The sequence below is a fragment of the Lampetra fluviatilis genome, chromosome 5 (assembly GCF_964198595.1).
Source record: "Lampetra fluviatilis chromosome 5, kcLamFluv1.1, whole genome shotgun sequence".
Taxonomy (NCBI): Eukaryota; Metazoa; Chordata; class Hyperoartia; order Petromyzontiformes; family Petromyzontidae; genus Lampetra; species Lampetra fluviatilis.
This window is the reverse complement of record NC_136279.1, coordinates 4420439-4447628: the sequence shown is the minus strand read 5'-3', so window position 1 is coordinate 4447628 and position 27190 is coordinate 4420439. Positions and strand designations below refer to the sequence as shown.

Sequence of the window (27190 nt, the reverse complement as noted above, 5' to 3'; positions counted from 1 at the left end):
TTATTTTTATTTTATTTTTATTTCTATCTACGTGACATTTTACCGAGCGAACCAAACAATATGCAGAGGAGCTGGTCCGTTATCCGCCAACTCGCTCTGGCTATGGTCGTGCTGTGTAATCCAACACCCCCCTCTCCAGCTCATGAGCGTGGGGAGGCCTGTATTACAAGCAGCGGCAGGGTTGACACTCCCTTTCCTTTCGCTTTAATACAACTCTTCCGTTCACTCCCCCCCTCTCTATCTCCCTCCCTATCCTTGCCCTCGTTCTGCAATTGGTTGTTATACCACAGCCATGGGCACCAGCTGTTGCCCTGTATTTGTGGTGTTGAAGATATGAATGAGACCAACAAGCAATTGATTGATCGCTTCGTTGGCGGGCGGGTTGAATTGTTTCTGTCGAAAAGCAGTGGGGATGATGCCTGCATGTGCCTGCAGTGGCGGGCGGGTCGTGGCAAATACTCAACATTCCAACGTAGCACCTCGACCTGTTCCATCCAACAGTACCTTCGGGGGTGACTTGTCACGCTTTCTCCCAGTGTTCCAGGAGTCAGAATTCGTGTGTGAACCCACATTGCGCACCTGAATTGCCACGATCAAGTCAACGCAGGGATTCATTTCCTCACTGAATATTTTGTGGGTAACCGGTAGAGCCCCGAGGGAGGCATGTGCCGCCCTAAATTGGGCGCCGCGGTGGCTCGGAGATGTTAACTACCTCGCCTGGTATGCAGGAGGTCGTGGGCTCGATCCCGACCCTAATGCCTCCTGTGTGTTTGGAGTTTGCGTGTTCTCCCCCTGGTCGCGTGGATTTTTTTCCGGATCCTTCGGTTTGTTTTCTCCCTCCACATTTAGACACACAACGTCGCGCGTTTGGAGTATTTGGCAGCTGTGAATTTGCACGTGATGATAAGCCACTTCGTTGAGCAATCATTTGTGGACGGAGGGGGTGGGGGAGGAGATCCGGGGGTGGGTGGGGGGAGCCGGGGTTGGGTGGGGGGGAGCCGGAGGGGGTGGGGTGAGGGGGGGGGGCGAGAAGGTGGGGGGGGGGTGTGATGATCGACCACTCAGGAAATCAAACGGGGGAAGTTTGTTTAACACGTAGTAGGCTTTCGCGACCAATATCATCCATAATACAGGTTTTTTGGGTTAGATCGCGTATTTATTAGATTAGATTTGTTTGGCTTAGATCGCGTATTTAACATCACGCCACGTATTTACGCGATCTAACCCAAAACAAACCTGTATTATGGTCAGGTAAGTTCGCCTGACTGTCCTAGGTTTTTCGCAGTTGTGCTGCATGTCTCTGTGCGATATGTTGTGTTTGTATTGGACAACTCAACTATATTTTTCTTATTTAATCATGTTTATGTCACCAAGTAAGGCCCACCGAGCTCAATACATATATGCTGTAGCTATTTGTCAGAAACAAATGATAGCTCAACGAAGTCGCCTGTCGTCACGTGGAAATGCATCGCAGCCAAATGCTCCGAACGCGGCATGTTGATTCTAAACGTGAAGGGGAAAACCCGGAATGACCCGGAGAAGAAGAAAAAAAACGTCCCACGCGACCACGGGGAGAGTGACACCGCAAACACCAAATATACAACAGGAGTCAGGGTCGGGATCGAACCGACGATCTGCTTGCATGCCAGGCGAGGGGGAGTTGACATCTCCTAGCCACCGTGACTCCTCCAAGCACGGCGCCCGACGTTTGGGAAAGTATGTGGGGGGCAGCTTCGACGTTGAGCAACATCTCCATCTCGCCCACATCGTCTCTGTGCATTTGTGTTGATTCGTTTGCAAGGGAGTTGCGTTGCCTGACGATGACGACACGTAACTTGATTCGTACACAAAGACAAATATCCCCCGTATAGCCTTAACAAACTGTGGGGGCAAGAGTTGTTAGCGAGCACCTATGAAGGCCGGCGCGGCACACGAGGCGGTGAGTGGCCAGCACCACGCCCGAGCGCCTTTGTCTCCCTAGTCGCGATGCTTTTACACACCGCATCAGGCATTAATTTGACGCTGAGCCCACCTAGGGAAGGCCCATGACCGGTTCCGATAATCGCCACTGGTGTTGGCCGTGAGCAGGAATAGAACTCGAGTAGCCGGGTTCGTAGCGCAGCGTAGCGCTCACCGCTACACCACCGCTCCCCACACGTGACACGCCACGACATCCATGACATCCATCTCACCATTGCAAAATCAGATCGCATCCCAACTAGCATCCCAAGACCTATGTTTCCCGGCACAGTTTATCTGAAGGCAAAATTTTGGAATTAATTCAATTTTTTTTTGTTCAAGGCTCATGAACATTCTGCATTAACCTGCATTTGTTTATGTTTGCACGTGCATCATTGTGCTATGAAGAGGGGCCATTGCTCAAAACGTCACCGGTTTTTCTACGTAGTTTTGTTAATTTTAAGGCCACAGTGTTGAGGAACGTGTTGACTTTCGTGTTATTCGTATGCGTGCGTGTGTCTGTGTTTCTGTCTTTGTGTATACATGTAAAGGTGTGTGTGTGCGCGCGCGCACGTGTAAATCTACGTGTGGGCATGTGTGAGTGTCTTTGTAAGTCGCTTTATCTCCTGGCTTGGGTTTGGATTGTCATGCACACACAGTAATAATTAACCTCGATTGTCGCTAACAACCAACTGCTGCCATGGCACGAACGAATACACTTTAGTGACTGAATCGGACACACTGAGAGTTGAAGGCACTCTGTTTGTTAACACGCACCAACGGGTTAACACTTCCAAATAAATTTCGATTTAAAGCTTTCGTGACTGCAGGGATTCATCTTCTTGGTTCTTTCGGTAAAGTCACGTAGAAGGGAAATAATAAAATAATAAGAATAAAACATAACAAAATACAATTCTCATGACGTTTCGGCCACAACGCAAGCAGCCGTCCTCAGCTGAAGAACAGGTCTTTCGGAAAGACAGCGTCTGAATGAACACCACCAAGCTTGGCAGCGTACATTTAAATAATCCGTCTATAGTCGACCACGGTTCCCAGTCAGGACAGTGGGTAGACTGCCTCGCTGGCCACGCCGAGACGGTGAAGACGGAGCCGAAGGTGAAGATTCCAGCAGCAGCAGCGCGACGGGGATCAGACTCCACACGACAGCCCCGAGATCTCCTCTCGGGGCCCCTCTTATACTGGCAGCGTGGCCTGGCTCCGCCCCCGACCACGCCCCCCTTCTGGAACCTTCTAGCGGGTTTCTTGGTGTGACCTTTCCGTGACCTTTCACGTGGCCTGCTGTCGGTCAGGGCTGCCGTGCGCTGCAGATGCCCTTCCCCGCCAGCAGCAAGCGCTGTGCTGCTACGGAGCTGATTCTATGTCACTACACCTGCACCATTGCACTGCGATCATTATCAGCAGCGATGGTCAATCCACTACTGCGTGGAGGCCTGCAGACCGCCAAAATCAGAATCTTTATTTATCCTGGAGATTACGAGGGGTTATGCAGCTCTTTTTTTTTACAGATATACAGTTGGGGCGGGTCATAAAAGTTGCAACAGCAATCAATAGACACACGCAAAACAACGATCAGAGTGCAAAGTACAGGAAATGAAAGCAAATTCTTGAAAAGAAAAACGCAAAATGAAGTATGTCAGTTTAAAATTGCTCAAGCAAGACATAAAAACAACAGCAGCAAGAACAACAGCTCCAGACCACACCGACGCACAGTCCCTCAATATAATTGCACATTCGTACCCACTGACGTCTCCCTTGACTAACCCACGCCTTGACCTTCATGACGAATCCTTGACCAACTTCATTTCCAAACTTCGCCTGCTCCATTGACCTACTGGACAAGTCACCTACTGATCTGGTGCCATCCGGGCCTGAGCTCCGGAAAATACATTTCCTAGCTCCTCCTCTCGCAACTCCCTGAAGAAATTAAGCCCGCTAATAGAGCATTTGTTGCGAATGCCTTAATTCAATTGTAACGCTGTAATCGTAAAAAAAAATTGTATTTACTGAATTAAAAAAAACAGCAAACGATGTAACTGATTTTAGCAAACATCCCAATGCTGAATAAATTCCCTTCCATGCTCAAATGACTCAATTTGGGATGACACGTGCCACAAAAAAAGTTGGCAGCAACTTCCTGAAAGAAAAAAAAACCACAGTCTTGAGTCTTGGCAAGGCTTCACGTGCCCGCGTAGTTTCAGAAGAACAAGCAAGTACACACATGACGGTTCATCGAGCCCCGCATGTCAGTGCGACTCGATCAATTGTCCACTCCACCTCCCGATGTAAGATTCGGGCTGCGTTGTGGTCACTGCGTCCCAACGGTCGAAGATATAGTCTTTGGGTTTTTTCGGTAAAGTCACAGTAATTTTGCTGTGACGGTTCCACCTGAAAACGGAAGCTTGTGTTGCCTCCGAAACGTCGTGATTTAATTTATTTTTCCTTTTTTACCTACGTGACTTTACAAAAAAAAACAAAGAGTATGGACCCTTGCAGTCACGAAAACTTCAAATCTAGAAGTCGGAGGAATATCCATCATCGCTCGTACAAGAGGCTTGCTCACACACAGCATCAGGTACTCATTTGAGGCTGAGTCGTCCTTGGGGAGACCCAGGATCCGTTCAGATAATCGTCACATTCGGGTGACGATTATTACATCTGACACCGTGACGTCGAAAGCACGAGGCTCCCCAAAGCGCAGGGCCCGGGGTGGTCGCCCCCGATTAATCGTACCCTCGGCGGCTGCTCTGCCTGCCATTCACGCTCACCGCTCACACTTTATCTTATAACTCCCCCTCCCCCCCAACCACCACCATCTCTCCTCCCACTCTCTCCACCCACTCCCTTCCTCTTTCTGCTCTCTCCGAGAAACTTCCCCCTCTCTCTCCCCCCCACTCTCTCTCTCTCACCGCGGCGACGTGGTCGCTATGCCGCGTTGCTGAAGGTGCGCGCGCGCGCGCGTTCATCAGCTCCCGTCGCGAGTCGTGGGAGCGCAAAAGGCGTCGTCTCCTCTCTCCGTCGTCGACGACGAACATCCGCGGACATCAAAGATCGCGCGCGCGCGCACGCGCAGCAGCAGCAGCAGAGTGCAGCGTACGGATCGCTCGCTCGCTCGCTGCGGTAATCGCCATCGCATCGACATCGGAAGCGAGGAGGGAAGAGGGGGGCAAGACGCTGGCTGTAGTTGGGGAAGGCGGCTCCCGCTGCTGCTCCAGCTGCTGCTGCTGCTGCCTGTGGTGGTGAACGAGTGAGTACTTGTCGCGCCGTTCCCCGCCTTCACAGCGCTTGCGCCATCACTGTGTTCAAGGCTACACGGCGGAGTGGGGGGGGGGGGTCTCATCATCGTCTTAGTTGTCACGACTCGTCTTTGTGTTTGTGTGTGTGTTTTTTTGTATGCCCCCAGCAAATCTTGCCAACAACGTTGGCCAAATAGCAGTTCCGGTGATTGGAACTGCTATTTGGGCGAACGTAGTCCAACGTTGTTCTCCCCTACTTTGGTTGCTCTTCCCTACACCGCGTGGTTATACATTGTCGATCTTGGTTTGTTCCCCCCCCCCCATCGCCGTGTCTCTCTGCGTTGCATGCGTTGCGTGCGTGCATTGCGCGTTGAACTTCTTTCGCATCGTACGTAGCCAACCCCCACCCCCCCCCCCTCGTGCTAAGCAGAGGCGTGTTGCCTCTCCACTGTGGTTGTTGACGGGTAACCGGTAACCACTTTCGTGGTCGGTGTTTGGCTCCGAGAGGCACGAACCGGTAACCGTTTCCGGTTGAATTTGAGCGATGAACGACACTGATCGGCACGGTTCGATAACGTACCACGCTCGCTGGGTCTCCAGAACCTCGTCTGCGTCTCTGCGCTCCGCGTGTCTCATGCCTGTGTTTCCCGAGTGACCTATTGCCCTGTGGCCTCGTGCGGGGAGCGGTGGTGTAGCCGTGAGGGCTACGCTGCGCTACGAACCCGGCTATGAATCGAGTTCGATTCCCGCTCGCGGCCAACACCGGCGATAAAATCTGAACCGGCTCTGGGCCTCCCCTAGGTCGACTCGGCCTCAAATTAGTTACCTGGTGCGGTGTGTAAGCACCGCCACTGTGGAGACAAAGGCGGTCGGGCGTGGTTCTGGCCACCCACCCCCTCGTGTGCTCTGCCGGCCTTTGTAAGTGCTGCCTGTGAATCTTTGACTTTGCCTTTACTCAGCGTTTTATCAACCCATTGAAATGTACATATAATCAAGATTTTGAGTCCGGATTGTTTTTTTTTGTTGGGTGACCACTTTGCACAAACACAGGTGTTATAAGAGCTGTGAGCAGGAAAGGGCAGCGCACGTTTGCTGAACTTCGTTCGCTCCACGACGTGGCCACCTGTGCTAACCGGAGGTGCAAAAGTTCCATTGCTGTGTTGTGCTTCGTCTTCACCAACCCACACAGAACCAGCGCGGCCAAATAGCCGCCCCCATCCTTCTTACGAGACGATGACTTGAACCAGTGGTGCGTTCAGGGTGCTTCAGTTGGTGGCTGAGTAGCACCGGTCCTCGAACGGCCAGATCCTACCCACAACTCGGTCACGTGTGTTTTTTTTTCCACAGGGGTTTCCCATTCACTCCGTCAGCAACCCACTCACCCACTCAGTCAACCTCCCACTCACCCATTCACTCAGTAAACTTCCCACCCACTCAGCCACCCACTCAACAAACCGCGCGAGCAGCGAGTAGATGCTCCCACAACTCACAGCTCTCTCCCTGGGGCGAAATCTCAGATGCTCCGATTGCCGTAGGCCTCTCCTCCACCGCTCCGCGGCTGTGCCGTGCGCCCTGGGGCAGCGTCACGCTGCCCTCGTTTCGTTACGAACGCAGGATTATTGCGTTTTTCGGTGGAACGTGGCTGGTGTATGAAGGCAGGATTTCAGTCTGGGATTCAAGAGCTGCACATTATCAAAGCGACTTAAAGAGAGCGGAGTGACACAAGGGGCTGTAATACTGCACACTGCAAAGTTGAAAGATAAAGATCTCCCCGTGTGGCCTGTAACAGACTGTTGGGGCAAGTGCTGTTAGCGAGTAGCACCTATGAAGTCCGGCACGGCTCACGAGGGGGTGGCTGGCCAACACCACGCCCGGCCGCTTTTGTCTCCCCGGTGGTGATGTTTTACACACCACGCCAGGTACTCGTTTGAGGCTGAGTCGACCTAGGGGAGGCCCAGGACCGATTCAGATTATTGTCACTGGTGTTGGCCGTGAGTGGGAATCGAACTCGGGGTCGCTGGGTTCGGAGTGGAGTGCGCTAACCGCTGCGCCACCGCTCCCCACACCGCAACGTACACACACACACTGATACGAACGCCGCACACGAGCCAAGCGCTTTGTTGTCCAGAAGCTAAGTGCGAGATAAGGATGTTGGAAATGAGAGAGTTGCAGGTTAAGTTAATGCGTGGTGAAGATTGCCAAAGTAAACAGAGAGAAAGAGTGAGCTATCATTAGCAGTCGTTGTGAAGAATGCAACAAAAAAACTGAGCAAACAAGCAAGCAATCCGTCTCCTTCATGTATCCGTCTCTCCATATAAACATATGAAAGTGTTTATTCAATCACCTATCGGGCCACAAGGCCATCTGGTTTGTCGACGTGCGGTGCGAAAGAAGTTAAACGCACATGCGTACATCATGACAGATGCGTCGATTCAGCACGAGCAAAAACTTCCGGATCGGTGTTCGATACACACAGAGGTCTCATCAGCACGGTCAGGCTTTCTCGAATCAGCGCTGCTTAAAATGATTTGACTCCCAGAGGGCCGTGGGTGCGATCGTTTGTGTAAAAAAAAAAAGCGGTTGGGTTTTTTCACGTGAAGAGACGAAATATATTTGTAGGAGTCATTGGTCATTGGTCATTGGTTAGGGATGCCGCGGTGGTGAGGTGTTATCACCCTTGTCTGGTGTGCAGGAGGTTGTGGGTTCGATCCTGACCGACATCTGTATATTTGGAGTTTGAATGTTTATCTCCCCGTGGTCACGTGTTTTTTTTTTATCCAGGTCCTTTCGATTTATTCAATCAACAAAGCGTGCTGAAGAGTATTTGGCTGCTTTAAATTACCACGTGATGATAAGCCCACTTCGTTGAGCTACCATTTGTGGTCAGGCTGTTTCTAAAAAAAGATATCTATATGGCTCAGTGGGCCTGACCTGGTAAATATATTTTTTTATAGTTTTACCTAAGGCGCGGTCCAGAGATTTCCCTCCAAATCGAACCACCGCCTGAGGTGGCAACCCCTCGTTGCTACTTTTGTGTCCGTGGCATTTTTAAACCTTGAAGGTGACAAGTGGATGTGGCCCATCAATGCATGTGACACATGCACATGCATTGATTGGCCACGTCACGAGCATCCCTGGAAATGTCGCAGGTGTCCTCCTTCATGGTCGTGAGCCTCCAGTTCAATTACAACGCGGGCATCTGCAGCCGCCAGGAAGTGTCCAGTGTGTGTGTGTGAGTGCGTGTGTGTGTGTGAGTGCGTGTGTGCGTGTGTCCTATGGGGAGCGGTAGTGTAGCGGTTAGCGCGCTGCGCTATGAATCTGGCGACCCAGGTTCGATTCCCGCTCACGGCTAACACCAGTGACGATTATCTGAACTGGTGCCTGGGCCTCCCCTAGGTCGACTCAGCCTTAAATGAGTACCTGGTGCGGTGTGTAAATATCGCCACTGGGGAGACAAAGGCGGTCGGGCGTGGTGCTGGCCACCCACCCCCTCGTTCGTGTACCGTTCCGGCCTTCATAGGTGCTCGCTAACAGCACTTGCCCCTACAGTCTGTTAAGGCTATACGGGGGATCTTTTTTTTTCACCACGTTCGGCGACGTTTTTTTTTATTTCTCTCACGGAAATTTGCCCCCTGCTCACCGAAGGCAAATTGCAGGAGGCCAGCGGAGAAGAGGTGGGAGTTGGACACGAGTTGGGAGAGACTTGCGACTGACGTCCATCTTCGCGGGTCCGACACGCCGGCGCCCTGATCATTTCGGGTCGCTCTCGTCCCACGCCAAGCCAACGACGGTGGCTTTGCGTCCGCCGATTGCGGTGTGTGCTCCCGCGCGCCGTTGCCAACGCGGCGGTCACCGCCGCCGCCAAACGCGTTGCTTGATGATGGGGCCACCGTGGAAAAAGTTGAACGTCAGCGAACCCGCGGCGTCAGCGACACGAGGGAGGTTATTGCAGACGACAAAAGAATGAAAACAACTAGAGATTGACAACTTCCCAGACCATTGTCAACCGACTGCTGGGTGAACGCCGCCGCATCCCCTGTTAGTGAATGGGAGGTGTTTGACCATACTTCACCACGCTGGTGAGTCCGGGTTGGGGGGAGGGGGGGGGGGTGCCCCTGGACCGCTTCAAGATAGCCGTGGTCACGAATCGAAACTCCGGGTCACCAGCATCGTAGCGCAGCGCGCTGTGAACTTCCCACGCGAGTCCCACGCAGGAGGGATGAGTCGGTCACGCAGAGCTGGCTGGCTGGCTGGCTGCGGGGCCCGCAAGATTTGTCGTTGGTGACTCATCGTTGGTGCCCATTTTTCAAATCGCTGCTCTCTTTTTTTATTTGAATCGCATCGTACGGTATTTCCTTTGTCGGTCATTCCGCCAGCAGCAGCAACAGCAGCGGCGACAACAGCAACAGAAACAACAGTAACAGCAACAACAGCAGCAACAGCAACAACAGCAGCAACAGCAGCAGCAGCAGCAACAGCAGCAACAACAGCAACAACAGCAGCAGCATCAACAGCAGCAGCAGCAGCAACAGCAGCAGCAGCAACAGCAACAACAGCAGCAACAACAGCAACAGCAGCAACAGCAGCAACAGCAGCATCAACAACAGCAGCAACAAAAGCAGCAGCAACAACAGCAGCAACAACAGCAGCAGCAACAACAGCAGCAGCAGCATCAACAGCAGCAGCAGCAGCAGCAGCAACAACAACAGCATCAACAGCAGCAGCAGCATCAGCAGCAGCAGCAGCATCTCGAACATTCACGACGACGTCGCTCCACGTGAGCACCTCCACCGCCGCCTCGCCAGCGTCGAAGTCACCGCCGAGCGCCGCGACCCCGGTGTGACCCCCCTCGCAACGGCGTTCTTGGCTCGGCCATCGAACAAAGTCGGGTCGGGTCGCGACCGCATCGCGCGCGCATTCAGATGCAGGACACTGGAGCCATCTGCAAATTGAAATCAGCTGGATTGAAAACTCATTTCTTCAGAACTGCTCTTTGTTGTTTGGTCTCTTGTCCTTCCCATCCGCACCTCCGATTGGCGCGCATGGCTACGTACGGTGCAAAAGAAGTTCAACATACACACACACACACGTAATCTCCAGCCTGCCGTGGCGTGGCGTGCGTGATCCTGGCGCGCAACACGCTGCCCGCACATGGCGCATGGCCCCGCTTGAAAATACAAACCCTCGGCGAAGACCCAGTCAAGGCAGAGGGCTTTGCCAAACAAATCCAAACTATGTATCGCGTTTCTGAGAATAAACATTTTTGGCGGAGTGCTTTGGGAAAATTGACGATGAAGCCGGCGACACGGTTTTTCGATTCCCTTGTGCCACGGCAAGTGATGCCCGCACTCCTCACCCACGTGGACCAGCGTGGTGAAGTATGGTCAATACTATCTCCACGACCGACGCAACAAGGGAAGCCTACGTATAGCGGTGGGTTGACATGGCGCTGTTAGGAGGTACATTTGTTATGAGTATTACTTTTAACGACAACAACAGATATGTCTATGTGCCTGAGTAAACTAAACCTGATCGGGCGACTGGGCACTACTGTGCACACTGTTTTTTTTCTTATCTTGATTTTTGTACCGATATCAATGCAGTGTTAGAAAAAAAACACGTCTTGCTGAAAACTCACAGGCATAGATAGACAGCCCAAAGATAAACCAAGCCCAGCGTCTTCCTGTGAAGCTGTGGAAATGTGGATACGGGACTTGTTGATAACGAAGAAAAAACACGTTTGTGCCTCATTGTGTGGGATGCTTTTAAAAGCCCGCTTTCATGAGCCTCGCTTACCCACCTTGCGATATCCGAAACGTTTACGTGAGATGCCAAAAAGCCCGGCTGTAATCAGCCTCGTGCCTCTTTCCCACTGCACAAACACTGAGCCGCGCCAGATCCTTCCCAAGCCAGCCTTGACGTGGCTCAGGAGCAGCCAGCATGGGTTTTTCCCACTGCACGACAACACCGAGCCTTGTTAGGCCCATCCCAAGCCAGCCTTGGTGTGGCTCAGGAACAGCCAGCTTGGGTTTTTCCCACTGCACAACAACACCGAGCCTTGTTAGCCCATCCCAAGCCAGCATTGGTGTGGCTCAGGAGCAGCCAGCTTGGGGTTTTCCCACTGCACAACAACACCGAACATTGTGAGGCCCATCCCAAGCCAGCCTTGGTGTGGCTCAGAAGCAGCCAGCTTGGGGTTTTCCCACTGCACAACAACACCGAGCCTTGTGAGGCCCATCCCAAGCCAGCATTTGGCGTGGCTCAAGAGGAGCCAGCTTGGTGTTTTCCCACTGCACAACAACAGTCGAGACGCGCGGAGGCGATTGATTCGGTGACGATTTGTTCTCGCGGTGTTACTAACTGTGGCATCAGCTTCGCCTCTGGCCCTGCTTGCGCCCCCCCCCCCCCCGAGCCAGATTCAGACGTCTCATGAGGCCGGCGTATCGCGGGTCAGTTTTGGATCGGTACGGAAAATAGCCCGGTGGAAAACGACACGAGGTGCCCTGCGCTGGCCTGGGCTCGGATTTAGCCAATGTAAAAGGGGTCTGGGTTCCAGAATTAATAGGGAGGGCTAACACACACGTGTCTTCACAATTGGTCTTTGTCATTGATTACAGCATTATTGATTACATTAGTAATCTAATTACTTGTGTAATCGGTAGCAATTTAACCGGTCATTTTGCCGCACCTCCGATCAGCAATGGTTGGCTACGTATGGTTCGAAAATAAGTTAAACACACATACATTAGAATCGTAAACTTTACTAGGAAAGTCTTGACAGTCCGCGGATTGCTTTAGTCATGATACTGCATTGGATGTATGCCAGGCTATTGACACACAGAGAGAGAGAGGCACGTGTTGCGAACAGAGAAACCGAAAAGATAAAGAGGTCAAGGTTCAGGGAGGCAAACGCGTGAAGAGGTGTACCCATGCTGCCTTGAATCAATCCACTGCTGGATGAGCGCCTTCCCACGACACTACGGACTGAGGGGACTTCTTTTTTAACCACGTTGGCGAGCCGATGACGGATTCTGCTGAACCGCCACGGAAACCCCCCCCCCCACAGCAGCTGATAAGCAACCTGTAATGCATGGCGATTGCACCACATCCAAGCACCGTCCGGGCTCCAAAATCCTGCTTGGCTTCTGAGATCCGACGCAACAGGGTGCGATTACGAAGGATTTGGTCAGAGTGAGGAGAAGGAAAAGGGGAACGAGGTGGAGAGGGAGAGACAAAGAGGGGTTGGTGGGGGTGGGAGAGAGGGGGGGATTAAGATAGACGGAAAGCTGGAGATGGCCAACCGTGCTAATCGTAAGTGCGGGGGAAGGACAACAGACTAAACACAAAATCGGTTCTAAATAAATGAGTTTCCAATCGAGATTGAAAAGTGCATAGCTCCAGTGACGTACACGCTGCGGCTTGGCAATGTGTTTGTGCGAGACGTCCCGTCGAGTCGTGAGTTGCAATAATCGAGCCTCGTTTATACCACGCTCCACGCCACCGCTTTGACCGTGTCACGACCACAATAGTGGACGAAGGTTCCAGAAACAGCGAGAAAGACGGCGACGTGAAGACGCGGGCGCGAAGGAACCGAGAGACGGGGAGAGGATTGGTCCTGAGACATAGAGAAAGGCAGAGAGAGAGACACGGATAAATATAAATAACCCACCTCGTTTACGCTCTGCTATTGCCACCCCCAAACACACGGAACGTTCCAGACACACCGCTGCACCTTTCTGAGTGTTGACATAGTCCCATTGCCTGCCCACGGCGGTGCTAATCTTGGCGACGTCAATAGCGGCAGCGTCGCCCGAGTTGACGGCGAACAGCTGGGCATGCGCAGAGCCGCCAACTACTTCGAGGAAGAAGGTCGCCCGAAGGAAACCTCAACGCATCACGAAAGGATTAACCTCCTGGAGTCGTCAAAGCAACATTTTCTCACGCTTCCTGACACCTTAGTCGTGGCTTTTCATTGTGTTCACGAGGCACTCCTGTTTGAGGAAGTCATTTCATCTGCAAGGTTTACAGACAGGCCTTGCACGCGCATGCGGGTAGACAGGGTGGGTACATGCGTTGACGAGGCATTCCGTAGCGAGCGAGCAAGCGAGCGGGTAGGTGGGTGGGTGATTACACAGAACAAGACAGATAGTATCCGGGGCTGGATAGTTAGGCAGATAGGTGGGTACATACTTGACAATATTGAGTGGGTAGGTAGGTAGGTGTGGGTGGGTGGATACAGAGGAGGAAGACAAACGCTCTATCTGCGTGGGTAGGTAGGTAGGTGAGCAGCAATGGTCATAGGTATCGAGTGTGCAGGCGGTGCGACTGCACCGGTGCACCAGATGGGACATCGGGGCACAGGTGCCGGACCACGAGGGGCGGGAGGCCTCATCGCCTTGTCGGCGCCAAGGTTCCATGCCGGCTGTGCCACACCACCGGCAGGCAGGTAGATTCGTTAGGCAAGGTAGTTCAGCAGACACGTGGTGTGTATGCGAATGTGTGTACAGCTTGACGGGCGCATGGGTAGTAATAGCGGTGGCTGTATGTGGGTAGTAAGGTAGAAGCGTGGCAATGCAGGCAGATGGGAGGTTTAGTCAAACAGGTGAGTTGGAAAACACGTTGCTAGGAAGACAGGCAGGTATACAGGCAGGTAATCAGGCAAGTATGTTGTTTTCTTTCTTTTCTCATCATGTTCAAACTGGCAGACAAGGTCCCGCAGACATAAGAGCTTTATAGCTCATCGGATTTCTGCCCAGTTTTATGATTGTGATTTTTTTTCCATCGTCTGCCTTCGCCTCCGTGCTCTGCGTGCAGGGCTTCGAGACGCAAGGGGTTGGGATTCGCGGACGGGAGGCAGCGGAGGCGGCGGCGGCGGCGGTGGGAATTTTTGCACGACTGACCTTCCCCGTCGCGGACCATGCGGGGAGCATCCCTGCACACAGCCCCCTGACATGCAAGCGAAGAAGGCAAGTGGCTCCGGGTGGCTTCAAGCCGCCCCTCGGTCGGCGCCTTCACCGCACGCTTTAGGAGTTACGCAGTTCGCTCTTTATTTTGTTGATTGTGTGCGTGTTTTTTTTTGTCGCGCGTTTTTGGAGCGTCGCAATTCACGGGGGGGGCGGGAACGGCTCCCGACGACGCAACTGGGACCACCACGCGCAGGAGGGGAAGTGAAAGGTGGGGAGAGGAGGTGGGGAGAGAGGGGGGGGGGCTACCGTTGCCCCAAACCAAGCAGGGACACACACCACGTCGTCGGGGGAACAAGATGAACATTTAATTGGGAAGGGGATAACTGGGGAAGGTGGTGGGTGGTGGGGTGGGTAATGTGCCTACGTACGTTGAACTTATTTCGCGACCGTACCGTAGCCCGCCGCGCTCACCGGAGGTCCCCGTCTGCACGCGAGCGCGTGGTCGAGGCGCCGTACGCGACCCGTGGTGCCCGCGCGTGTTTTCTGTGTTACCCGGAGGGATTTGAGGCTCACCCGTCATAGGCGCGACAACAAAAGGCGACGTCTTGAGCCTCAGCTTGAAGAGGGTCGAGGAGCCGACAGCACGGATTGCTGGAGCACAGTGGGGAAGGGCTCGCAGTGAGGGTGCGGGCCTTTGCTAGAGACTGCTGCGGTCGTGTGCTTAGGGCTAGGCGTAGAGCTGGGATGTGGTTGGCTCATGTGGTTAGGGTCAGGGGTAGGGTTACGACTCTGGTTTAGTTGGCTAATGTGCTTATATTCAGCGGCAAGGGCTGGCTTCGGTCCGGGCTCGTGTGCTCATTCCCCGGAGGAGCGTAACGAAACAAACGTCCTCCCCGCCTCGTCGCAGATCTTCCCGGCGGGATTCATCACGTCGCTGCTTTGCCTCGCAGCGGCAGCGTCAGCGGCCGCCGTCAATGACTGTGCTTCCGAAGTTGTGGGCAACATGGGCAATCTCATTGACAACTTTGTGAGTACCGGTGACAGGGATAGAGCAAGCACACGCACGGTGCTGCACAGCGCTGAGTGTGAATGGCAGGTGGTGAGCGGTGTGAGCGGTGAGTGTGAGCGGTGAGTGTGAGCAGTGAGTGTGAGCGGTGAGTGTGAGCGGTGAGTGTTAATGGTAGGTGTGAGCGGTGAGTGCGAGCGGTGAGTGCGAGCGGTGAGTGTGAGCGGTGAGTGTGAGCGATGAGTGTGAATGGCAGGTGTGAGCGGTGAGTGTGAGCAGTGAGTGTGAGCGGTGAGTGTTAATGGCAGGCAGAGCAGCCGCCGAGGGTACGGTGAATCTGGGTGACCTCCCCCCCCCCTCCCCAAATGTAATCTGAACCGGTCCTGGGTCTCCCCAAGGACGACTCAGCTTCCAATGAGTACCTGGTGCAGTGTGTGAACATCGCTACTGGGGATACAAAGGCGGCCGGGCGTAGTAGCTAGCCACCCACCCCTTCGGGCGCCACCCCGGCATTCATAGGTGCTGCTACTCCCTAACTAACAACACTTGCCCCGACAGTCTGTTAAGGCTCTACGGGGGCTCTTTGTCTTCGGGTAAAGCCTCTTCTTTTCTTTATCAATGTGCGCCTGTTCATCCGCACTTGTTCCCCATTTGTCCACCGCAGGTCAACCAGCTCCCGTTGGACTACGGCGTGACGGTTTGGGGTCCGCAGGACAACAGGGTGAGAAGCCGAAGCCGTTGCACAACACGAACAGATCAGCCGCACGACGGGTGTAGCTCTCCAGCGTGTGTTGTGCGGCGCCGTGTCCAACGATTCGCTCCACGTGATGGGAGCTGCTTCAGGAACACCGTACAACCGAAGAGAAAATGCGCCCGAGAATCACCGGGCACAACAGCGAAAAGCGGAGTAGCCGTGCGATGAGTTTATGAATTGTGTCCACTGTGTGTGAACACAAATCGTGAGCGACGAGTGTGAGCGGTGATTGTGAGCGGTGAGTGTAAATGGCAAGCATGAGTGGTGAGTCAGAGTGGTAAGTGTAAGCAGTGAGTGGTGAGTATGAGTGGTGAGTGTGAGCGGTAAATGTAAATGGCAAGGATGAGTGGTGAGTGTGAATGGCAAGTGTGAGTGGTCTGAGTAGTGAGTGCGAGCGGTGAGTGTCAATGGCAAGTGTGATGCTGTGCTGTCAATGGTTCACAAAGACAAATAACAATGAAACACACTGCCTTACGACCCGTGATGTCATTTTTGCAAGAGAAGGCCATTGTGTGATGACGTCACGGTCCAAATTTTCCAAAACTATTATGATGAAAATAATGACACCACAAATGTCTCAGTCCTCCGGTCCTGCGCCTTAAATAGATGGCGTGATGTCATCTTTCACGATTTCTGGCGACTGCCTGACGATGCTGGTCGTAACCATCGGCGAAACGGCCGCCACCCGATCGCTAAACGTTGTGCGGATCGTTCTCCAACAGAAACATGCCGCGCCTCCGATTAGCACGGCTGGCTGCGTACGGTGCGAAAGAAGTTCAATGCGTCATGCCTCACTGCCAGTGGTGGCACCTTCTGAGGCTGTAATAAACCGGCACGTTCGTTCATCACTCGACGGCTTTTGTCGACTGGCTGTGTCGGGCGGTGAAAGGCTTTACGACGCGCAATTTGACTCACACGGGCGATCTGACCCCAAACATCTCGAAAGCCACCAGGACGGCGAGAGAGCCGCGGCCCGCGCTAGCAGTTGGAAAGGGGGTCTCGGGGTCTGCGCTGGGGCTTGTGTTTGGGGTCTGTTGGCTGCTATGCCAAGGGCTAGTCCAGGGGTAGGCAACCAAAATGCACGTTGAACTTCTTCCGCTTTGAACGTAGCCAACCATGCTGCTCCGGCGGTGTGGGAAACAACAAGAAAATAACGAGAGGGGGGACATCGTTTCGAATTCGGTTTCAAGAGCCGCAATGCACTGTGGGTCAACACGAGACAGTGCTCCTTCATGAATGACGTCACGAAGTGGCCCTCAAAGAGCCCCGGGTTTCTTGTGCAATGCCCCCCGGGTGGGGTAAAGGGGGTCTTTTGAAGTGGACCCCGTCGGCGATTTCACTCTCAAGTTTGATTTTCCGCTTTTTCGGGGGGGGTGCGCCCCTCTGTCTTCCTCTCTCACTTACAGAATTCGGAGAATTGTTTCGAGAAAAACCCCTTCGAGATGGCCCTGGAATCACTGAGCTCTCTGCTCAGTCAGCTACACAAGGGGAGCAATGTGAGCAAGAGCGGCAAAAGGTTACTCGAGACGCTCATGGACATCTGCCATTCGAACGAGGCGAGTTTGCAGCGACCCGTTTCGCGGAGAGAGCGTGCGCCGCTACGCTGCGGACGCAAAAGCAGCGTGCGAATGAACTCGACGCCATTGAAAAAGGCGATAGCGCGTACGTAAATCATCGTCATCGTCGTCACCGTCGTCACCGTTGTCGTCATCAGACGTGATCGAACACCGCACTGCTGGGTGAAAGTCTCCCCGTGCCGCGTCAGTCATTTCTCTTGTTACATTTGGCACGTCTTGTTCGGCACGTTTCATTTACATTCACCAATTGGCTGTGTCGGGCGATGCTTGTGGTGGTGGTGGTGGGTTAACGACGCATTTACAAAACAACCTTTGCCATGAGTAATATTGGTCGCGAAAGCCCACGTGTTCATCGTAATACATATAATAGCAGTCAAAATAATACATAATCATCATAACCGTGTTGTCGACCAACAGACCGTTTGCCTTTGCCGAGCGCGAGTGAAGCCGGACTCGCTCGCCACGGCCCTCAAGCGCCTCACGAAAGACGTCGGCAAATCCGAGGGGGCCTCCAGCAAGTGCCTCTCCAGCCCAGCGACCACGAAGAACACCGAGAGCACAGGTGACGGGCGACTTTGGGCCTCGGTGTCGCCCTCCACCACCGCCGCTCCGTTCCCTTCGGTTCTGTTCGCATTCCGTCCCATCGCGTTCGTTCCGTTCCATCTGAGCGTTGTGTTCCTCCACGTCCGTGCGCCCAACCGTTCCGCCCGTCACGTGCTTTTCATATGCGTGCCACGGACGGAGTGGAAGCGCTTCCGCTCTTCCTTCCGATATTCGGAAGCCACTGGAGCAATGCAACTTTTAAATCATCTGGATTGACAAAGTCATTTCTTTAAGAACTGCTTAGTTTGTTGTCCTTCCCCCCCGCACCTCTCATGGGCGCGGTTGGTTACGTACGGTGCAAAAGAAGTTCAACATACGTACGTACATGTCACGACACTTCGGGTGGGCAGGCTGCTCGCGGGAGCGCCCATCCATGAACTGTAATCCAGCCGCTGGTGAAAGTGACTCGACTTGCAACGAACGCAAATTAGATTCGAAAACGCCGACAGATATTCATCTTCTTTCAGTGGGAGTGTGGTCGTCTTTTGAATATGTATTCATACCCCCACTTCCCCCTCCCCCCCGATACAAACCTTCCTTCCACCTTCCTCTCTCCACAGCCTCGCCCGTCACAGCGTCCGCAGCAAACACAGATGCCACCTCCAGGCTGGTGGTGCCACCAGGTAGGTCGTCGTCTTATCTCCCGCCCGAGGCCTAACCCCCGCAAACGTATTTGCTCGGTGCTACGACTCTGCACGTGTGATCTATTCAAGAGTCGATCAGCCTCCGCGGGCAGTCCCAGTTAACTGCATTGGCCGTGAGAAACCAGTGGGGGAGCGTGCAAAGTTTGCTTTTCGTCCTGGCATTCGGAGGGACCATTAACGTTGCTAAGTTGTCCATAGGTAGATCTTGAATAAAAATAAACGCAACGCTTTCCAATGCCTCAAACGCGTATTTAGTTTTTTTTTCCTATCCTGGATTAGGCGAACCAACAACAGGAAATGTTCACAGTTTTCGGAGTACATCCCCATTGGCAACAGGAGTTGAGTGGAGCATTTGTTATGACAGCGCAAAGCCCTGTTAAATGTAAACAATATAACCTCAAACAGCGCTCGCCCCAGCACATGGTCACTGGCAGAGCCACACCGCCATCACACGCTATTGGCGTTCCCTCGGCGCAAGCCAGTGCTTCTCAACCGGGCGGAACGCGGAACGCTGAGGGTAACGTCTCAATGTCCCAGGGGGTACGTGAGGTGATTTATAAACGTGTGAAATGACATCATGTATGAGAGTCATTGGTGAATGATCACATGTGAATCTGCCAATATAAAATAGCTACGATAACATTTGAATCTATACGGTAACCTATAATGATATAAAAGGCGTTTGTGAACTCGCTGATTGGAAACAATGTGGTTTCCAAGAGTGACCAGCGAACGTGAACGAATCATGTCATACATGCAGAGCGTCCTTTGAATTTGTTTTTTTTTATTCACTTGCAGTTACTAGCTCGCTAGGATACCTCACAAAATGGGCAATTGCTTCAAATATTGGCATTCGTTATCCATACGTTTGTTTCCCAGAACTATGCTGGGTCAGGCAAGGGAGTACTCGGTTGAAACGACATTCCATCGGAGGGTACGGTAGCCAAAGAAAGGTTGAGAATCACTGGCGTGAGCTTTGCTGTTGTCTCGGTAAACTCACGTAGAAGGGAAACAATTAAATAATAAAAATATAAGACAATACACATTTTAATATTTAATTTTATTATTTCCCTTCTACGTGACTTTACCGAAAGAACCAAGAATATGAATCCCTGCAGTAACGAAAGCTTTGAATAAAAATGTATTGCTGTTGTCATTTAAATATTTGATGGTATCGGACGCAAACCTCGTCACCTTTCCCTCTCCGCAGCCTCGTCCGCTCCAGCTGCTGCAGAAAACACGACGGCAGATGCCACGTCCAGGCCGGCAGTCTCAGGTAGCGCGTCTTTTTTCAATCTCCAACCTGAAGGACTAAATCCTAGTACTGTCTCTCTCTCTCTTAGTAATAACAATAACGCCCGTGTGACCGATATCTAGAGCCCGATGCATCCCATCGCTCCGATAAGTCATTGGGCAACCATTTGCTGTGAGAAACCGGTGGTGGTGGTAATTCCACATTCCCCGTGATGGGACCAGCGTGTGCCTACGTCCCGGCAATTACTGCTGACCACCTCGCTTTCATCGAAGCGTTGCCGAAAATCATGGTCGGGCAAGTCGGTGCGGCACTTTGGTGATGGCACTGATAAGTGACGTCACTGATACGTGACGTCACTGATTAGTGACGTCACTTCCTGTCGTTAACCCACCACCGATTTTGCCAAATCGCCTGATGAAGCTGGTTGTGGTCGCCAGCGAAACGCCGTACTCAATTTGTAAATGTTGTGGGCTTACTCTCCAATTTACCGGTGCGCTGCAGTAGCAAGCAATTGTCATGTTTTGTTTACGTGACAAACCTTACCGATTGACTGTGGTGGTGTTTTTTTTTTTTACGACACCTCTACATTTACGCGATCTAATGCGAACATTCTTTTTCGTGAACTTACGTTGCAACTGAATTCGAGTTGGTTGTTTTCACCTCCGCTGTCCGTTCTCTTTACTGTTGCTCTGTACTTGTTTTGTGATTTTCGGTGACTCTGGGCCCCTCTTGTGAATGAGATTCGATCCTGGTCCCATCCCTCCTCCTGCGTCTTCTCCACCTTGGTCAAACAAAATAAACGTGAAACTTGCAATGACTCAGGCTTTATGGGGAACCCACAGAGCTATATATGATGGGTCAATAAGTGCCATGTCAGTAAGTCTACGAAGCCCTAGAACGGATGCCAGCGGTGTCAATTATAAACTTATTCGTTAAGTATTCAGATGGGCTGGCTCTAAACTCCAAACACTGAACGAACCTCGATTGATAGAGCGTGTTACGTTATTGAAACTCTATAGACGAGGAATCTCCATTGATTGGAATTCATCTCATTAATGGGGCTCCACGGGCCTCAGTGAAGCTCTTATCGATGGAATGAATCTCCATCAATTGATTGAAGCCCTAATTGAGCACAAGCCACGCTCTGTCAACGGGCAATGAATCTCTCGTCGATTGAACAAATCTCCAGCGTCGATTAAGTTCTAGTTTAATGTATTAGCTATAGCCCTGTGAGCCATTCGGCTCTTGAATCGGGTGCAACCGCAACAAACAAAAAACTAAAACATGAACAAAAAAACATCTTAAAGTGAATATGTGACTGAGTGCAAACAGAAAATCCAAGAAAAGACAGCAAAATGTTGCAGAAAAAAACACCGTACACCAACGCTGTGTGCAAAAATCTCAGTGGGATGCAAGTCAAACAACAACAACAATAACCACAAGACAACTTAGATTAAGGCCATCAGTCTAACTCTGTACTACAACAAACAAACATGGCTAAACCAATACACTTCGCTTCACCCCCCCATCTCCCCCCCCCCCCTCCTGCATCAGACCATTGTGCAAACAAAGAGAGCCGAGCCGGAATGTCCGCGGAGTCACCCTCGGGCGTCGACACTTGGAGGATCTCCGCCTTTGTCTTCATGGGCACCACGGGCGTGCTGCTCGTCTACCTCGTGGTACGCAACGAGAACAACGCGCCCAATGGCGGAGGCGCTCCCGAGGGCAGGGCCGCAGCCACCGCGCACGGCTTGGATGGCCAGGGCACCCCTGACGACGTTCCACACGACGGGGCTAAGACGGGGGGGGGGGGCTCGGCAACCTGCGGCCGGCTCCGGGGCCGAGCGTTGCCCTGCTAAGGGCTCCGTCGTGACGCCTGCTGACGTGCGTCGCGGATCTTGAAATTTTTAGGACTTTTTTTGTTTGTTTGTTTGTTACCGAATTCGAAAAAAAATTGCTTTTCTTGTTCGTATTTTGGTTGCACCATACCCCTGGGCTAAAGAGCGGGGGCTGTTTCTGTCATGAAATATATTCCTGACCCTTCGACGTTGGAATGTGAAGTAGGCTCACGAGCTAGATTTAATGTTATTCTTGTCTGGCATGAAGGAATGGCAGAGTTGTGTGCTAAGCATTTGGAAACGATAACGGCGGGCGCTGTTGCAGAAGCTCTGCAAGTTGGAAGCCACGGAGCAGGGGCCAGAGGAGGCTCTTTGTGGTTTCGCATTTAATCGAAAGCAGATGCGATGCTCCCGCTCAAAGACTCAACATCTAACGCGCATTTGAGGGCATGTACTCGGCATTGCGGAGTTTAATGATATGAGAGTGACCGTTTTTCTTGAGTTAACATGTCATTAAACGAGTAATTGTGTGCAAAAACACAACAAGAGGCCGGGGGGGAGGGGGGGGGGGCAACCAAAATAACAAGGAGAGCAAGTTTTTTTTTTATTCAGTCAAAAATAAAAACTCTATATTTCAAGCGCAAACCTTAAATAACTAACGTCACGGAGCAGTTCCTTGACGGGACCGCACGCGGTGCTCCAGAGCCGCGGGTTTGCCAACCCCCCCTGACCTCGGCGGATCGCGATCGGCATGGAAACGATGAAACGATGATGAGTCGAACGATAGCGGGGCTGGGGGCGCTTTTTACAACGACCGGACGCGACATTGAACAGCATCGTAGCAACGTGACCACAGAAGAGACGCGTCGTGCCCAAAAACAAACCGACAGGTGCGGGGCGACGCGTGGAGAAGCGCACGCAGGGAGTGACGTTTGAGAGACCGATTGAGGAAAAACGTGGGTCAGAGGTCGCGCGTTACCTTCAGGTTTTTCGCGTTAGATCGAGTTTAGCCGCGGGGGTCAGGGTTGGACTCCGAGCAAGGCGCGAACGCCTGCGGCGTGTCGACTCAGCGCGCGTGTGCCGTGCCTACCTGCATAGGCGCTACTCGCTCACAGCACTTGCCCCAAGAGTCTGCCGAGGTTACATGGGGGATGTTTGTCTTTGTGCGCAGGCCGGTTGGCATTGCGAGAGGCGCCGCCGCTCGTTGGCGACCCACTGGTCGATGAGGAACTGCCACGTGCCACTGCAGCACGCCGAGCTCCAGACTCTCATGGAGTTGCGGTCTGCCACAGGGATGGAGGCTGACAACCAGAGCGACGACCCGGGCACCGTCGACAACCTCGTATGACCACCGCGGAAGGCGTCCGTGGTAAAGGCGCTCGTTGCCCACGGCGCGACCCACCACGCGACCATGGGCCGACGGTGCCGGTAGCCGTTTCACCTCCTGGGTGGGCACCCACCACCTCCGTCCATCGGCGGGACCGTGCGGAGAGGAGCTGTCGTCGTCGTCCTCGCCGCCGCCGCCGTTGTCCGCATTTCCGCGGCGGTGGATTTCTCAGCTGCCCGACTGCCGCTCGAAGCGTCCAGCCCTCCTCTTGAGTCGCGTCTTCAAATACTGTGGGGGAAAAAAAACATCCACCACCATCATCACTGCCACCATCACCGACCGGAAGGTGGCCCTGCGCTTCGGTGGGAGTGTTGGGGTCCCTCTCTCGTGCTCCCTGTCCATTAGACCTTGAGCCAGTATTTAAAATCCCCCACATTCTTACACCAAGGGCCTCGTCTATAAACGCAGCAACAAGAGCAGCAACTGCTTTTGACTTCCTTGAACACAGCAGCAGCAACAACGACGACGATCGATTATTGCCCTTCCATGGAGCGGCAAACTTTTTAATACCCCCCCCCCACACTGCCCCCGCCACCCCCCCCCCCCCCCCAACATTGACAGCTGCGAATGTAACGCCAGACCCTGGCCCGATATGAACTTTTACTTTCCCAAACTCTTGAGCCAGCCACAACGGCGACCGACCTCCACCCCAGAGCGCTTCGAAAATAATCGGACGGGGGGGGGGGTACACAAACGACTCGACGGCAGCAAAAGAACGTAACGCCAACCCCTCCCCGGGCCTCCAGTGGCTGGAAACGTCGCTGCATCGTGGACCACGTGATCGCAGCGTGGACCACGTGGTCACGGCGTGGAGCACGTGGGCACGGCGTGGAGCACGTGGTCGCGGCTTGAAGCACGTGGGCGCGGCGTGGAGCACCCCACACACAGGCTTCCGTGCCTCACCAATATTTTTCGCCACCGTCCCACCGCCGCTTCTCTCGACCGGTGGCACAGAGGCAACGGCAGAACCCCCCAGGAAGTGACGTGTTGACGGAGCGAGCTGCGGAGGGCCGCGTCTTGACGGCTTCCGCATTGTCGGCCGGCTCCAAAGGGGTGCCGATTTCATCCACCGTGGAAGGAACGACGTTCATCCAGGTCAACACCCTCTCCCCACCCCCCAATGCCGGATTATCCTAATAGTAAAAGTAGCTACATATGCTACGGGCCCCGCACTTTCAAGGGCCCCGCGCAAAATGCCTTCAAGGTATAAATTCCGGTTCAGTGATTCTGCACTTGCTCTATTACTATATAGTGCTAGACTGCCTTAAACTTTTATGAACGACTGGGTGTTTAAGGTGAGCCATTTGCCATATTATCTGACTGTATAGCAAATGAAAAAAACACAATTACTTTACTCTACAAGTTAAACATTTGTGTTTTAATATTTGTGGGTTTTTTTGTTCGTTTTATTTTTAGTTAGGGCCCCTTTATAACATATGCTACAGGCCCCGCACTAGCTTAATCCGGCACTGCCCCTCCCCCCCCGGGTTGCAAAGTGAGAGGTCGTGACCTGACAAGGGAGACGGTTTTCACGAGGAGAGGGAGTGTGGGATGTACACTTGGGCGATTTGCACGTCCTCGTCGCGAGTGTGAGGACCAGGTTGCGTTGAAGATACGTGAAATGTATCTGGAAATGTATTTTAACTTTCAAACAAAAGAGTTGCTTTGAAAAGAGATAGGCACCCAAGCTGTGATGTGTAAAATATAAAGTATGGTATGTGTTATGTAAGTATTTATGCATATATCTTATCGACGTATAAATCTTGACTTAAGTTTTACTAAGCATAGGACACAAACGATTTCAATTCCACGGCCGTGAACTCACAACAACGTGTAACAAATCACTCCACTCGCAAATAAATAGATTGCCTTCACATCAACTGCACCCTAAATGCACGTTTTAAAAAATATATATTTTTCGGGAACAACAGAATGAGCACTCTACGATACGTGACTCCGTGGAAAACATGAGATTTTTTTTTGCAATTAGTACGATATTCCATCCATTCTTCCCGATGTCCCCTTCTTTCAGCTCCGTCGCTCCGCACGTCCGTCCGTCTGTGTGGTACCTGTACGGGGAGAGGGGGGTGGGGGTGTGGGGGTGTGGGAGAGTGCGTGGGGTGGGTTGTTGAGGGCGGTCACTACTCTAAACACTCATGAAGTTTGTCCAAAAGGAACTAACACCTTGACTTAAAGCTTTCGTGACTGCAGGAATTCAACTAAAACTTTACGACAAATTTATTATTTTACGCACTTCGGCTCGCCAAAAAAACGCCCGCCAATTCGATCAAAGGGTTGTGTTAAAAAATATATATTTAAAAACAGATTTCAGACGCAAACCAGCGCTGAACAACCGACATTCCTCGGACATCTGTCCCCGACGACATTTTAAGGTCACACAATTGCAGGAAACGATGTTGAATACATTTATATGGGTTTACATCCCAAGGCATAGCCATGCAAGACGTTGACCATCGTCTGTGAAATTCGGTCAACTTAGGGATTTAAACGGATACTTATAAAGGAAGGGATGTTTAAATCAGTTGTGTTTCTCCCCACTGGCTCAGGACTACAAATACTTCTAGAGAGGAAGCACTTAACAACCAATATTACTTTCCTCCCTCTTTTTAATTTCGAAACACACATTCGTTGAGAATGTTTCCCAGCAAATGAGAAGCGGCAAAGTGTTTTTGCGTCGTGAACTTGACAACTTGGTAACGAACTCCCTCTGATGAGAGGAAACAATCGGTCCAGGTTCGAGAGGTCATCATGTCAAGTAGTGCGCAACCCTTTCCCAATCCACTGCTAGATGACGGCCCTCCTCACACCGTGTCGGTTTCATCGGAATCTATTCACCATACTTCACCGCGCTGGTCAACGTGGGTTGGCGATGGGGACTTCGAACCTCGTCTTCCTGCGTTGTTCGTATCGCCGGTGCGCTCACCGCTATGCCGTCCGCTCCACCCGTCATCACGGTCACACTACTCGTCTTAGAGACGACGGTCGGTGAAGCCGATACGTCGATGCACTGGTTGCACTTCGAATGGCGTCGCGAGACTATGCGGGAGGCTTTGCCGGGACCTTTGAAGCTTGCGAACCTCATGACCTTCGTTACCCGCGACGCGTTTGTTTTTGTTGTTGTTAATCCGCCGCTGAATGGGATAAGGCGTGTCCACGCCGTGTCGATCGCGGGCAATCGTTTGACCGTTACTTGGCCACTCTGGTCGGTGGCATTTGGTAAAAAAAGTTCCTTGTACAGGAGCGGCTCGGGCATCGGACGCCACTGATGTCAGCGCCCCGTGGCCAGGATTCGAACTCAGGAGAGTCAGGTTCCGAGCACAACAGCGGCCAATCTTTTTCCCCGCCGCCTTTCCTTGAGCAGCGGAGGGACTTGTCTTCATGCAGCAGCTAGCTACTGCTCTGGCTTTCACTTTTGAGCATAGACTCAAGGTGTGTGTGTGTGTTTTATGTATTTGCCTAAACGATTAAAGTAAGTGATCATGGACTCTTGCAGATTGAGCCGCACTATCGAGTAATATATATAGCTATTTTTTTTGGAATGTAAAAAAAAAACCTAACCTTTTGCAATGAATGTGTTTGTCACGTTATTACATGTTCTTAAAAAGTGGGGGGCGGGAGGGGAGGGAGTTAGGGAGTAGGTTGTTTTTTTTATAAATATTTTTTTACTCGCGTAAACGCATCGAATTGTGTATTCATCGACGCGGCGGTTACCCTAACAGCGTGATCCATTCCCACAAGACTCTCGGTTTTAATAAAAAGGAAATCGTCGGAAAACGCATTGTTGGCTCGGTCTCTTGTCGGTGCTGAACGCTGAGCGTGTGACCGTCATAGCTGCCAACCCCTTCTCAGCGCCCTCTACCTTATTACAGACCAAGTCAGACCTTATTGGTCACCCCTTGCTCCTTATACATCTCAACGTACATCCTGCAAAGTCCCATCACAAGGGAGAAACACAAACACAGTTTTTTTTGTTGTTGCCCGCATTG

At 52.4% G+C, this 27190-nt stretch overlaps 1 protein-coding gene across 2 annotated transcripts; it reads left to right on the top strand.

The window, feature by feature from the left end:
* Window positions 1-4819: 4819 nt before the first annotated feature.
* On the top strand, window positions 4820-25248 carry LOC144932438 (uncharacterized). Of its 2 annotated transcripts, none has more exons than XM_078856502.1 (10): window positions 4820-5224; window positions 14028-14179; window positions 15027-15146; window positions 15790-15846; window positions 17286-17435; window positions 17874-18018; window positions 18620-18682; window positions 19914-19979; window positions 21513-21637; window positions 23089-25248. In XM_078856502.1, exons 2-10 carry the CDS (start codon window positions 14165-14167, stop codon window positions 23167-23169), a joined length of 822 nt encoding a protein of 273 aa, XP_078712628.1. In that variant the 5' UTR covers window positions 4820-5224; window positions 14028-14164; the 3' UTR covers window positions 23170-25248. The 2 variants fall into 2 exon arrangements, with proteins under 2 accessions (XP_078712628.1, XP_078712627.1); XM_078856501.1 differs by having other exon boundaries at window positions 4824-5224; window positions 22968-23719.
* Window positions 25249-27190: the final 1942 nt, after the last annotated feature.